The sequence below is a fragment of the Geotrypetes seraphini genome, chromosome 7 (genome assembly GCF_902459505.1).
Source record: "Geotrypetes seraphini chromosome 7, aGeoSer1.1, whole genome shotgun sequence".
Classification (NCBI taxonomy): Eukaryota; Metazoa; Chordata; class Amphibia; order Gymnophiona; family Dermophiidae; genus Geotrypetes; species Geotrypetes seraphini.
The window spans coordinates 71,456,498-71,469,365 of NC_047090.1; the positions used below are offsets into that span (position 1 = coordinate 71,456,498).

Below are 12,868 nucleotides of genomic sequence, written 5' to 3' on the forward strand. Positions count from 1 at the left end.
AGCCAAAACCCAAGGCATAGCAATATTCCATGCTACCGATAATAGGGCAAGCAGTGGCTTTGGGAATTGGGAATAAGATTGTACATCCCCAGTTTATCTGAAGACTAACCACTGGTTCATTGTAAATGAATGACGGCCAAGTCCAAAAAATTTCCCTCAAAACCAAATTCATGCAATGTAGCTTTCATAAAGACTAGTATATGTCAACAAAGGCCTTCTCTGTATTGATAGTTAAAGCCACTGCCAGAGAAGACCCCCCCCCCATTGCACTGACCATATCAGTGTCAAAAGTCATCTTTAATATTATCTATCGGCTGTTGCCACAAAGCCAGACTGATCCCCATGCACCAGAACTGGCAAATATCAGCCCCCGATAGAGAGAGGTCTTTCTGAGGAACACTGAGTAGGATTCTTCTCAGGCTTCATCAAAAAAGTAATGTCAGCTTGTAGGAACGATAATGTTAGAGCTCCTTCATCAAGAAGGGTCTTAAACATGCATGCAAGTGGTTCTGCAATTAAAGAAGCAAATGTTGTATATTAATGATTTGGTTTTCTATGGAATATTGCTACTACAATAAAACCTTGGATTGCAAGTAACTTGGTTTGCAAGTGTTTTGCAAGACAAGCAAGACATTTTATTAAATTTTAACTTAAATTAATTATTAGAAAATCATGTAGGACTCTCTTATGACACTATATTATTTGGTACAGCAATGAGAGTTCAGAGTCCGATTTCTGCAAATAATAACAAGTTATTATTAATATTGACAGGGGTCGCCATGCAACAAATTACTCAAAATTGGAAAGATTATACTAAGTTAAATTATACATTTTGGTGGAATGCAGTTTGCCACATATATAAGATGGAAAAGATGATAGCGTTACAACAAGGAAATTTTCATAATTTAAAAAAAATATGGGGACCATTGACTATTTACTCTAATGATCAGATATCTTAAGCACATGGTTAGTTTATATTTGGGTTGGGATGGGGACTATGTATCATATGGTCATGGGAATATTGATAAAGGGGGGGAATCAGCTTGTCAAGGAACCAACAAGAGGAAATGCTACTCTTGACCTAATCCTCAACAGAATAGGGGGACCTGCAAAAGAAGTGGAAGTAGTAGGACCACTAGGAAACAGCGATCACAACATGATCCAGTACAAATTAGGAGTAGGTACAGCAAAAGGGAAGAGAACCACAGTGACAACGTTCAACTTCAAGAAAGGGAACTATGATGCTATGAGAGCAATGGTAAGGAAAAAACTCAGAAACAGCTCAAGGAAAACAGAAACTGTAGAGCAAGCCTGGTCTCTATTCAAGGGCACAGTGCAAGAAGCACAACATATGTACATCCCCAGATTTAGAAAAGGGTGCAAAAAAACCCCGAACAAAAGATAAACAATGAGGTGAAGAAAGCGATAGGAGACAAGAAAAAATCATTCCAGAAATGGAAAAAGGACCAAACTGGGGAAAACTGGAATGAACACAGGAAACGCCAAAGAGAATGTCATCAAGTGGTTAGGAGAGCGAAAAGAGAATACGAAGAGAGGCTGGCCAGGGAGGCAAAAACCTTCAAATCATTCTTCAGATATGTTAAGGGGAAGAAACCGGCGAGGGAGGAAGTAGGACCTTTGGATGATGGAGACAAAAAGGGAGTGATAAAGGAGCAAAAAGAGGTAGCAGACAGGTTAAACAAATTCTTCTCGTCAGTCTTCACAAGCGAGGACACATCCAGTGTACCAGAACCCGACGTGATCTTCCATGGTGGTCAAGAAGAAAAACTGTCAACAATAGAGGTAAGCCATGAGGATGTCCTCCAACAGATAGATAGATTGAAAAGCGACAAATCACCAGGCCCAGACGGAATCCACCCTAGGGTACTAAAAGAACTAAGAAATGAGATAGCGGGAATACTCCAACGAGTTTTCAACCTATCCTTGAAAACTGGAGAGATCCCAGAGGACTGCAAGATAGCAAATGTTACACCTATCTTTAAAAAGGGGTCAAGAGGAGACCCGGGAAACTATAGGCCGGTAAGTTTGACATCGGTTCCAGGCAAGATGGTAGAAGCACTGATAAAGGACAGCATCTGTGAGCAAATCGAAAAAAATGGGCTGATGAAAGTGAGCCAACATGGCTTCTGCAAGGGAAGATCGTGCCAAACAAGCTTACTGCACTTATTTGAGGGGGTGAACAGCCAGTTGGACAAAGGGGAACCCGTAGACATCATTGACTTCCAAAATGCCTTTGACAAGGTACCCCATGAGCGGCTACTTAGGAAGCTGTGGAACCACGGGGTGGAAGGGGACGTACACAGATGGGTCAAACACTGGTTGGCAGGCAGAAGACAGAAGGTTGGAGTGAAGGGTCACTACTCGGGCTGGAGGAAGGTCACGAGCGGAGTTCCGCAGGGGTCTGTACTCGGACCACTGCTGTTCAATGTATTTATTAATGACCTGGAAACGGGGACGAAATGTGAAGTTATAAAATTTGCGGATGACACTAAACTCTGTAGAAGGGTTAGAACTACGGAAGAGTGTGAAGACCTACAAAGGGACCTAAACAAACTGGAGGAGTGGGCGAATAAATGGCAGATGAACTTCAATGTAGGGAAATGCAAGGTCATGCATATAGGGAGAAAGAACCCGATGTTCAGCTACCAAATGGGGGGATTAGTATTAGAGGGAAGTAACCTTGAAAGAGATTTGGGTGTACTGGTGGATACAACAATGAAGTCAACGGCACAATGCGCAGCAGCCGCGAAAAAGGCAAACAGAATGTTGGGTATTATTAAGAAGGGTATTACGACCAGAACAAAAGAAGTCATCCTGCTGTTGTATCGGGCAATGGTGCGCCCGCACCTGGAGTACTGTGTTCAGTATTGGTCACCGTACCTTAAGAAGGATATGGCAATACTTGAGAGGGTCCAGAGGAGAGCGACACGAATGATTAAGGGCATGGAAAACCTTTCATATACTGAAAGATTGGAGAGGCTGGGGCTCTTCTCCCTGGAAAAGCGGAGACTCAGAGGAGACATGATAGAAACCTACAAGATCATGAAGGGCATAGAGAAAGTAGAGAGGGATAGATTCTTCAAACTTTCAAAACATAAGAACAAGAGGGCATTCGGAAAAATTGGAAGGGGATAGATTCAAAACAAATGCTAGGAAGTTTTTCTTTACCCAGCGTGTGGTGGACACCTGGAATGCACTTCCAGAGGACGTAATAGGACAGAGTACGGTACTGGAGTTAAAGAAAGGATTGGACAATTTCCTGCTGAAGAAAGGGATAGAGGGGTATAGATAAGGGGCTACTGCGCAGGTACTGGACCTGTTGGGCCGCCGCGTGAGCGGACTGCTGGGCACGATGGATCTCGGGTCTGACCCAGTGGAGGCATTGCTTATGTTCTTATATGATTGTAATTACAAGTGATTTGTGAAAATTGTTTTATTATTTATAATTCACTTGATGTAAGAATTAAAAATGAATAAAGATTTATAAAAAAAAAAATTTTAACTTGAGATACAAGCAAGGTCTTGCAATACAAGTACATACAGTATACACACATCTCAACTGAGCCAATGGTTCTTCTCTCCCTGGCTCTGCGGGAGTGTAGTGACTGTTCTAAACAAGCAAAGTCTTGCAATATGAGTACATACAGTATACATGTGTCAAATCATCACAACTGAGCCAATGGTTCTTCTCTCTCTGACGCGGGAGTATAGTGATTGTTCTAAATGAGTGAGGTCTTGCAATACAAGTATGCACAGTATTTTGTATTAAAGTTTTGGGGTTGTGTCTGAGTTTTCATTATTTCCTATGGGGAAATTTGCTTTGATATACGAGTGCTTTGGATTATAAGCATGCTTCTGGAATGAATTATTCTTGCAAACCAAGGTTTTACTGTATTTGGGTTTGTCTGGTTTTGTGACCTGGATTGGCCACTGTGGAAACAGGATACTGAGCTAGATGACTGGTCTACTAAGTATGTTCTTATGTTCTTACATTTGAAGTTGCATTAAAAAAATAAACGCCATTATGAATGAAAATAAAGCCAATATTAATGGAATTACTAGTAGTTCTGCAATATTTGATACTACTTATGTAACACAATTAAACATTTACATGTAAAAATTCTAACTTATGTACCTGTACTATGGACGAATTAGTAAAATATGTGGTAAGAAAAATAATTTTATTACTGTTCATTTCTATTTTACAGGCTTATTGCAAGGCAGCTTGCCAAAATCCATGCAATTCATGCACACAATGGCTGGATCCCAAAATCTAATCTGTGGTTCAAAATGGGGAAGTATTTCTCTCTTGTTCCTACAGAGTTTGAGGATCAGGAAGTGAATAGCAGGTAATGTGTGTTGTTTTTTCTTTTTATAGTAATGAACTGTTCTTTATATCGGGAGCAGTGGGTTTTTTGCGTCCTTAGCCACCAGGCACTTTAGAAAGCTTCAGATGATTGAAGTCTTAATTCCTTCCTCTGCTAGCATATCCTGGAGCATGCCCCTTGGACACCAGTTTTGCTTTCTACATTCCTAGCATGTAGGAGCTGATCTCTTCTGCTCGTGTTTTAGGTATTTCATTTGTGGTTTTCCCTCGTGCTGTGTACGTTCCCTGCGGGGCCATCCTTGCAGCGGGAGATCGCAGATGGTTGTAGAACATTTGCTTCTGGGGGGGTTCCCTGCGAGGCAGTAAACATCCTGGACTGCCTGCAGGACAGATCGGGGCTCTGGGATTGGGTGCTAGCTCACCCCAAGTTCGTCCGCTAGTGGATGTAGCACAGGTTGAGCGGTTCCGTGGAGGCACAACTGGGTTCGGAGCCAGACTATGTGCCTTCGCAAGGTGGTTGTGCGATGTATCCTAGGGTGGCGGAGGTCACCGGCAGTGGTGGTAAGGCTGGTGGGGCAGTCAGAAGACTTGAAATCCAGCTTTACAGCGGCGGATGGCTGTTGGAGGCGCAGCCGTGTTCCACGTGTGCTGCAGCTGCGAGGGGGGGGACAACATTTGCATGGATGCAGTACCTTTCTCCTCAGGGGAGACCCGCCTTGTGCCCCAATTTCCACGAAAATTGCGCCTGGGGGCTCTCGGGAGAGCACTGGCAGCATTTCAGTGAAACGCAAGGGCTCTCGCCACAGGAGACCTTTTCCCCCCAGAATTTGTGCATAGGCTCTCTCAGGCATACTTGGTCAAGAAGTCCATGCCTGTGGTCATCCCACTGACATCTGGGCCTTCCGTGGGGATGTCGCCGCCGCTCGGCCAGAGTCTTTCACTTGGTTCCCCGGTAGGAATCCTGGAGCGTAAAACGGCGATATCCGCCAGTGTTTCGGGCACTCTCGATCCCTCTGCTTTTGCAGGGAGGTTCGGCTGCAGCCACTGATGTGGAATGTTTGACAGAGCTCCGCGAACAGGCTCTGTGTGGGTCCCAGGACCTGGTTGACAATACCACAGCAAACAGGTTCTTCAAACCTGCTCGTCTGGAGGACCTCATCACAGAATCTCTAAAGGAATGGACACTGCAGCCAGATCAGCTGGTCCAGGAGGAATGTTATCTCATGAGTGATTAGAGGTTACTAACTGCCTCCTGTCCTGTCGGAGATTTGGGATAACTTGGAGGGTCCCCTGAAATGTGCTCGGGCCATGGCACAGCTTTGTCCCATGGTGGGCGGTTTTACCAAGCGCATTGCTTCTCCAAATATGGATTCAGCAGTGGCTCAGGTCACCAAACATACTTCCCTCCCTCCTGACGGAGGAGTGGTCCTGAAGGATGTTCAGGACAGGTACAGTGTTCCCTCGGTCACTCGTGGTCAGCGGTTCGCGGTATTTTCCAACCGCGATTGCCGACCAGAAGACAGCTGGAGAGGCAGGAGAGAGCAGCTGGAGCACCGGTGAGTGAAGGAAATCACTCGCTGTATGCTCCGACTGCCTCTTCCTGCACTAAAGTCGGGCCTTACCAATCAGGAGCTCAGAATAGTTTACATGAATTTATTCAGTACTCAAGTATTTTTCCCTGTCTGTCCTGACAAGCTCACAATCTATCTAATGTAGCTGGGGTAATGGGATTAAGTGACTTGCCCAGGGTCACAACGAGCTGCGTGAGTTGAACCCACAACCCCAGGGTGCTGAGGCTGTAGCTTTAACCACTGCACCACACACTCCCAAAGAGTACAAAGAGTTTTACTCCACTACCTGAAAGGACCAATGATTCTTGGCTTTTTGACCATCTTTTTGTTCTAACCAGTCAGTCAAGATGAGGCAAACCAGCATCCAAGGCTTTTATTGCCAGATGGATTTGTCTGGCAATTTTGTCAACATATATTGGCTGTGTAAACAGCCACCTATTTCTTTCAAAGCTCATTCGACTAGGTATGGCGTCTTCATGGGCAGAGTCCCGGGCACTTCCACCTGAAAAGATCTGCATATCTATAGAATAGATCTGCAGATCTACTCTCCATACCTTTACAAGGTTCTACAGAGTGGACATGGCAGCTTATGAATTCTCAGTTTTGCGGGTAGGCTCATTTGTTCCACCCTAGATGTCTGACACTGCTTTGGTACGTCACCTAACATACAGACCCCTGTAATTGTGTAACAGATTGAAGATTAGGTTCTTACCTAAATAATCTTCTTTCTGCAATTTGCTGGTTTTCTGCCTATGGTCTGGAACTGGAGTTCTTCGCCTGTCATTTGGATGAGCACATATGAATAAATTACTAATAAAGTACTGAGTTTGTTGAGCTTTGGAGCTTCTTATGTGTTAGTGCTAGTTGCACACAGCAGGTTGGTTTATGGATCTATGTTGCAAGTTCATACTAGTTGTTCCTTTTCATTAGTTATAGAGCAGAACAGAAATGTACAATAACTCTGGGGAAGTTCCCCGTGCCCCTCCTTCTCTCTTCTGTTACAGTAGAGATTGGTTGGTTTGAACTGAAGAGGGCACTGTACTCCACTGGTGAAGGAAGAGAAGCTCCTCCATAGCCCCAGGTACGTTAGATAGATTGTGAGCCCACCGGGACAGATAGGGATAATGCTTGAGTACCTGATTGTAAAAACCGCTTAGATAACCTTGATAGGCGGTATATAAAATCCTAATAAACTTGAAACTTGCTGCTCATCTTCTCACCTAAACCTGCCTCCTCACTTCTCCCATTCTCTGTCTCTGTGGATAACACTCTCATCCTCTGTAAATGCACTCAGCTGCCCCTCACAATCTCTCTTCACTTATTTCCCCCTATGTCTGTCCCCCCGCAAGCTCTGCTCAGCTGATAAGTACCTCCCATCTGTGCCCTTCTCTTCCTCTGCCAACAACAAAGGATTAACCCACTAGGGGACCCTAGGCAAACAAGCATGTTGGGCCCCCTTTGAAATATAAATATATTTTAAATCTTCAATAGACAGGGGCGCCTCTTGTTTCGGACTTCAGAAGACAACCAGCATAGGATGCAAGTAAGTAAGAAGTACTACTCTCTGATTTCTCCTGCTGACCAGAGGGCATTAAAACAAAGAGGGGAGACTAGACGGACCTCTATGGGCAAAGGTTGCTCTGCTTTCTCACCTGCAACTCTTCTTTCAGCCAGCAGCTGACATACCAGGGCAAAAATATACCTTGGGAGCTTTCGAATAAGCACATCTCAAAGGACCCCTCATAAACATCTGGTCCCTAGGCACATGTCTGGTTTGCCTGTGCTTTAATCCTGCCCTGTCTGCCAACTCGACTCCGTCCCTTCTAGTTTGCTGTTCTGTATTTTTGGAACAAGCTGCCTGAATTCCTACAGTGCGCTCTGTGTCTGGCAGTGTTCAAGACCCAGTTAAAAACCCACCTCTTTGAGACTGCCTTCAGCTCCTAACTCCCCTTGGGTTCTGCATCTTTAACTGTATTTGTCTGTCTGTCCAAGTTAGATTGTAAGCTCTTCTGAGAGGGAACTGTCTATTAAATGTTAAAAAATATACAGTGCTGCATATGCCATTCAGCATCATATAAGTGATAAATAGTAGTAGTAGTAGTAGTAGTAAAATAAGTAGTAATACTATTGGGGTCCATGGGGGCTCCCTGGAGGTTGTGCTGTGGGCCTCTACAGGAGTCCCTTCTGTCTCGCTGGTCCCCTCAGTGTCATCCCCTTCAGATGCCACTCCCATGGATGGAACCTATGTGGAGCAGCTTCTGCTGGTGGATTCAGGGAGATGCCCTAGAAGGGCATGCCCCTTCACATTACATACTGGATTACTCTCATGACCGATATCAGTCTTTCTGGCTGGGGTTTTCATTGTGGAGACTCCTCCATCCAGGGCCAGTGGACTGCTCATCAGAAGGCTTGGTTGATCAACCGTCTAGAGCTTTGAGCAATCTAGCTGGGATTGAGAGCTCTCCAGAGCACCCTGGAAGGGAAAGTGGTACAGTGGCATATATGAATCAACAGGTGTGTGTTTGTGTGCACCAGAAGTACTCACTTGAGTCTTGAAGCATGGATGCTATTCCAGTGGGTGGAGGTGCACCGTCTATCTCTCTCCACAACTCGCATGGCTGAAGTGGAAAATGTGCAAATAGACTTCCTCAGCCACCAAGCTCTAGACCCAGGAGAGTGATCTCTCTCGCAGAGGGCATTTTGTCTCATTGTGCAGGGCAGTCTGGAGAAATGACGGACGAGATTAAACGCAACTGCAAGGGAGGCAACACAGTTATCATGGGTGACTTCAATTATCTGGGGATAGACTGGAACCTAGGCACCTTCGGCAGTGATAGGGAGACCAAGTTCCTGGATGCTGTAGGCGATTGCTTCCTGGAACAACTTGTTAAGGAGAATACGAGAGGAAACACAATTCTGGACTTAATTCTAAATGGACTACGAGGACCGGCACAAGGTGTAGAAGTAGAGGGGACACTGGGAACCAGTGATCACAATATGATCCACTTCGACCTGGACACAAGGGTGAAACATCGATCCAGAATGACGGGCATGGTGCTGAACTTCCGAAAAGGGAATTACGAAGGGATGAGACTCATGGTGGGGAAGAAGATTAAGAAGAGGATAAGCACTGTAAAGACACTAGAACAAGCATGGTCCCTTTTTAAGGACACAGTCATCGAGGCACAAAATCTATATATACCACATATCGGCAAGGGATCCAAGAGGAAAAAGAACAAGGAACTGACGTGGCTCACTGTAATGGTGAAAGAAGCGATCAGAGACAAGAAGACATTTGTTTAAGGAATGGAAAAGGTCAAAAATGGATGAAAATTGGAAAAAGCACAAACAGCATCAAAGCAGGTGCCATAAGGCAGTAATAGGGGCCAAAAGACTACAAAGAAAAAATAGCCAAGGAGACGAAAAACTTCAAGCCATTCTTTCGATATATTAAGGGGAAACGACCTGCAAAGGAAGTGGTGGGGCTCTTGGTCTTGGATGACCATAGAATAAAGGGAGTGCTCAAGGAGGACAAAGCCATCGCCGACAAATTGAACACATTTTTTGCGTCTGTGTTTACCAAAGAGGATATACACAACATACCGGAAGCCGACAGGCTATACGCGGGAAATGAAGACGGGAAACTGACTGGGTTGATGGTCAGTCTAGAAGTATGCAAGCAGATTGATAGGCTTGAAAATGATAAATTCCTGGGACTGGATGGCATCCATCCGAGGGTAATCAAGGAATTGAAAGGGGCTATAGCTGAACTTCTTCAACTAATAGCCAATCTGTCAATCAAATTGGGAAGGATTCCGGAAGACTGGAAGGTGGTGAATGTTACGCCGATCTTCAAGAAAGGTTCAAGGGGTGATCCGGGAAACTACAGACGGTGAGTCTGACCTCGGTACCAGGAAAGATAGTAGAGGTGCTGATAAAGGACCGCATTATTGAGCACCTTGACGGACACAATCTGATGAGGACCAGCCAGCACGGCTTCAGCAAAGGAAGATCTTACTTGATGAACTTGCTGCACTTCGAGGGAGTAAACAGGCAGATAAAGGCCCGGTCGACATTGTATATCTGGATTTTCAGAAGGCGTTCAACAAGGTTCCGCATGAACGACTACTTTGAAAAATTATGAGCCTTGGAATCGAGGGTGAAATACTTGCGTGGATTAAAAACTGGCAGGGGGTAAATGTACAATACTCGGACTAGAAAAGTGTTACCAGTGGAGTGCCGCAGGGTTCAGTGCTTGGCCCAGTGTTCTTCAACATATTTATAAATGATCTGGAAATTGGTACGATGAGTGAGGTGATTAAATTTGCAGACTATACTAAGTTATTCAGAGTAGTGGAGACGCAGGAGGATTGCGAAGGTCTGCAATGTGATATAAACACACTTGAGAAATGGGCCACGACATGGCAAATGAGGTTCAACGTGGATAAGTGTAAGGTGATGCATGTCGGTAACAATCTTATACACTAATATAGGATGTCCGTGGTGGTACTTGGAGAGACTCCCCAGGAAAGAGACTTGGGAGTGCTGGTCGACAGGTCGACGAAGCCATCCGTGCAATGTTCGGTGGCAGCGAAAAGGGTGAATAGGATGCTAGGAATGATTAAGAAGGGGATTACGGATAGATCGGAGAATGTTATCATGCCGCTGTACAGGGTCATGGTACACCCTCACCTGGAATACTGCGTCCAGCACTGGCCGCCATACATGAAGAAGGACACGGTTCTACTCAAAAGGGTCCAGAGAAGAGCTACTAAAATGGTTAAGGAGCTGGAGGAGTTGCCTTGCAGCGAGAGATTAGAGAAGGCCTCTTCTCCCTTGAAAAAAGGAGACTGAGGGGGGAAATGATCTAAACGTTCAAGGTACTGAAGGGAATAGACTTAGTAGATAAAGACAGGTTGTTCACCCTCTCCAAGGTAGGGAGAACGAGAGGGCACTCTCTAAAGTTAAAAGGGGATAGATTCCATACAAACGTAAAGAAGTTCTTCTTCACCCAGAGAGTGGTGGAAAACTGGAACGTTCTTCTAGGGGCTGTTATAGGGGAAAACACCCTCCAAGGATTCAAGACAAAGATAGATAAGTTCCTTCTGAATCGGAATGTATGCAGGTATGTCTGGTCTCAGGGCACTGGTCTTTGACCTAGGGACCGCCGCGGGAATGGACTGCTGGGCAAGATGGACCACTGGTCTGACCCAGCAGCGGCAATTCTTATGTTCTTATTGAGTCAGCCCAAAGTTGGACTTGATGACTTCAGCCAAGAACTCAAAAGTCAGGTGATTCTTCAGTTGAAGAGCAGGGCCAGGAAGCATAGTTCTAGATGCGTTGGTTCAGCCATGGATGACTCAGGAACTCCTTTACGTTTCCCACTTTGGCCCTTGGTGGGTCGAGTCATATGCAGTATCACGACACATCTAGGTCTTGTTATTCTGGTGACCCCAAGCTAGCCTTGCTATCTGTGGTATGTGGATCTCATTCGCATTCAGTGGGACAAGAAATTTGGGCTCCCTCTTTATTGTAACCTTTGTCAGGGACTGGTTCCTGTGGACAACCACCAGTGCTTTGGTCTTGCAGCATGGTTCTTGAGCGCAAGGCCTTGATTCAATGGGGCTGCAATGATGTAGTCATTACCACTCTTAAGGTTCAAGAAGCCCTCTACTAGGGTGGCTTACACCAAGACTTGGAAGGCTTTCCTGCAGTGGTGTGCCAGAGATCAGGTGGAGCCTTTGTGTGCTCCCATTTTGATGGTCTTAGCTTTCTTGCAGGCTGGTCTAGAAAAAGGCTTGACGGCAGCATCCCTCAAGATATAGGGTGGCAGGCCTTTCCTATTTTAGAGCACACAGCGGTTCCAGTTCCCTTACGGCTCACCTGGATGTAACCAGATTTCTCAGGGGGGGGGGTGCTTTGCTTGCGACCACCCCTGTGACAGCCTTTTCCTATGTGAAATCTGATTGTTGTGCTGAAGAGACTTGCTGAAGCTCCTTTTTAACTGCTTAAGGATACATGTCTTCTAGATCTTACGGTTTAGACATCATTTCTCATGGTGATTTGTTCCTGCAAGATGTATTTCTGAACTGCAGGCTGTTTTTTGTAGAGTGCCCTTTCTCTGGATCAGGGAGACAAGGGTTTCCCTATGTACAGCTCCTTTCTTTCTTCCAAAAGTAGTTTTGGATTTCCATGTCGGACCAGGAAGTTCATCTACCTGCTTTTTATCCCAAGGGATCAGAGCAGAAGGATAGGATCTTACGGAAACTGGATGTGCGAAGAGTCTTACTCCACTATTGGAAAGGAATAATGAATTCTGTCTTTCTCATCATCTGTTTGTCCTAACTTGTCAATCCAAGTGGGGTAGACTGGCGTCCAAGGCCTCTATTGCCAGATGGAACCGCATGGTCATTTTGTTGACTTAACATCCCCTGTGGTAAGCAGCTGCCGGTTTCTCTCAAAGCTCAATCGACCAGGGGTGTCGTGGCTTCATGAGCAGCATCTCGAGCAGTTCATCTGACTGAGATTTGTAGAGCGGCTACTTGGTATTCCCTTCATTCCTTCACGAGGTTCTAAAGAGTGGATGTGGCAGCCTAGTCTGATGCCACTTTGGGACCTTGGTTTTGCGGGCAGGCAGTTCTGTCCTGCTATTTGGTACGTCACCTACTTTATAGAATGGAAGATTAGGTTCTTACCTTTTGGTAATCTTCTTTCTGTTAATCCATGGAAGAGTCTATAAGGCCCACCCTCTGTTTACTCTGATTCTTTCTGTGTCACCTGCATTTTCTACCTTAGATATTTCTCTTCAGACAGAAGTGTTTTCCAACCAGCAGATGGGCCCTGCGAAGAACGATTCTATATAAATGAGTACATATCTAGCTGCTGGCTAAGTTCGAGTTTGTGCTGGTTGCACACAGCAGGTTAGTAGTTCATGTTGTTGCAATGTTCA

The 12,868-nt window shown here is 45.3% G+C and overlaps 1 protein-coding gene across 3 annotated transcripts in view; it reads left to right on the forward strand.

Annotated features, from left to right (window-relative positions):
* Positions 1 to 12,868, forward strand: part of ETNK1 (ethanolamine kinase 1) — a 144,959-nt gene that overhangs the window by 28,210 nt on the left and 103,881 nt on the right. For all 3 annotated transcript variants that reach the window (XM_033951574.1, XM_033951576.1, XM_033951575.1), the window contains exon 3: positions 4,230 to 4,370. In XM_033951574.1, the coding sequence (XP_033807465.1) occupies positions 4,230 to 4,370 (141 nt within the window). The remainder of the gene's footprint in view (positions 1 to 4,229; positions 4,371 to 12,868) is intronic.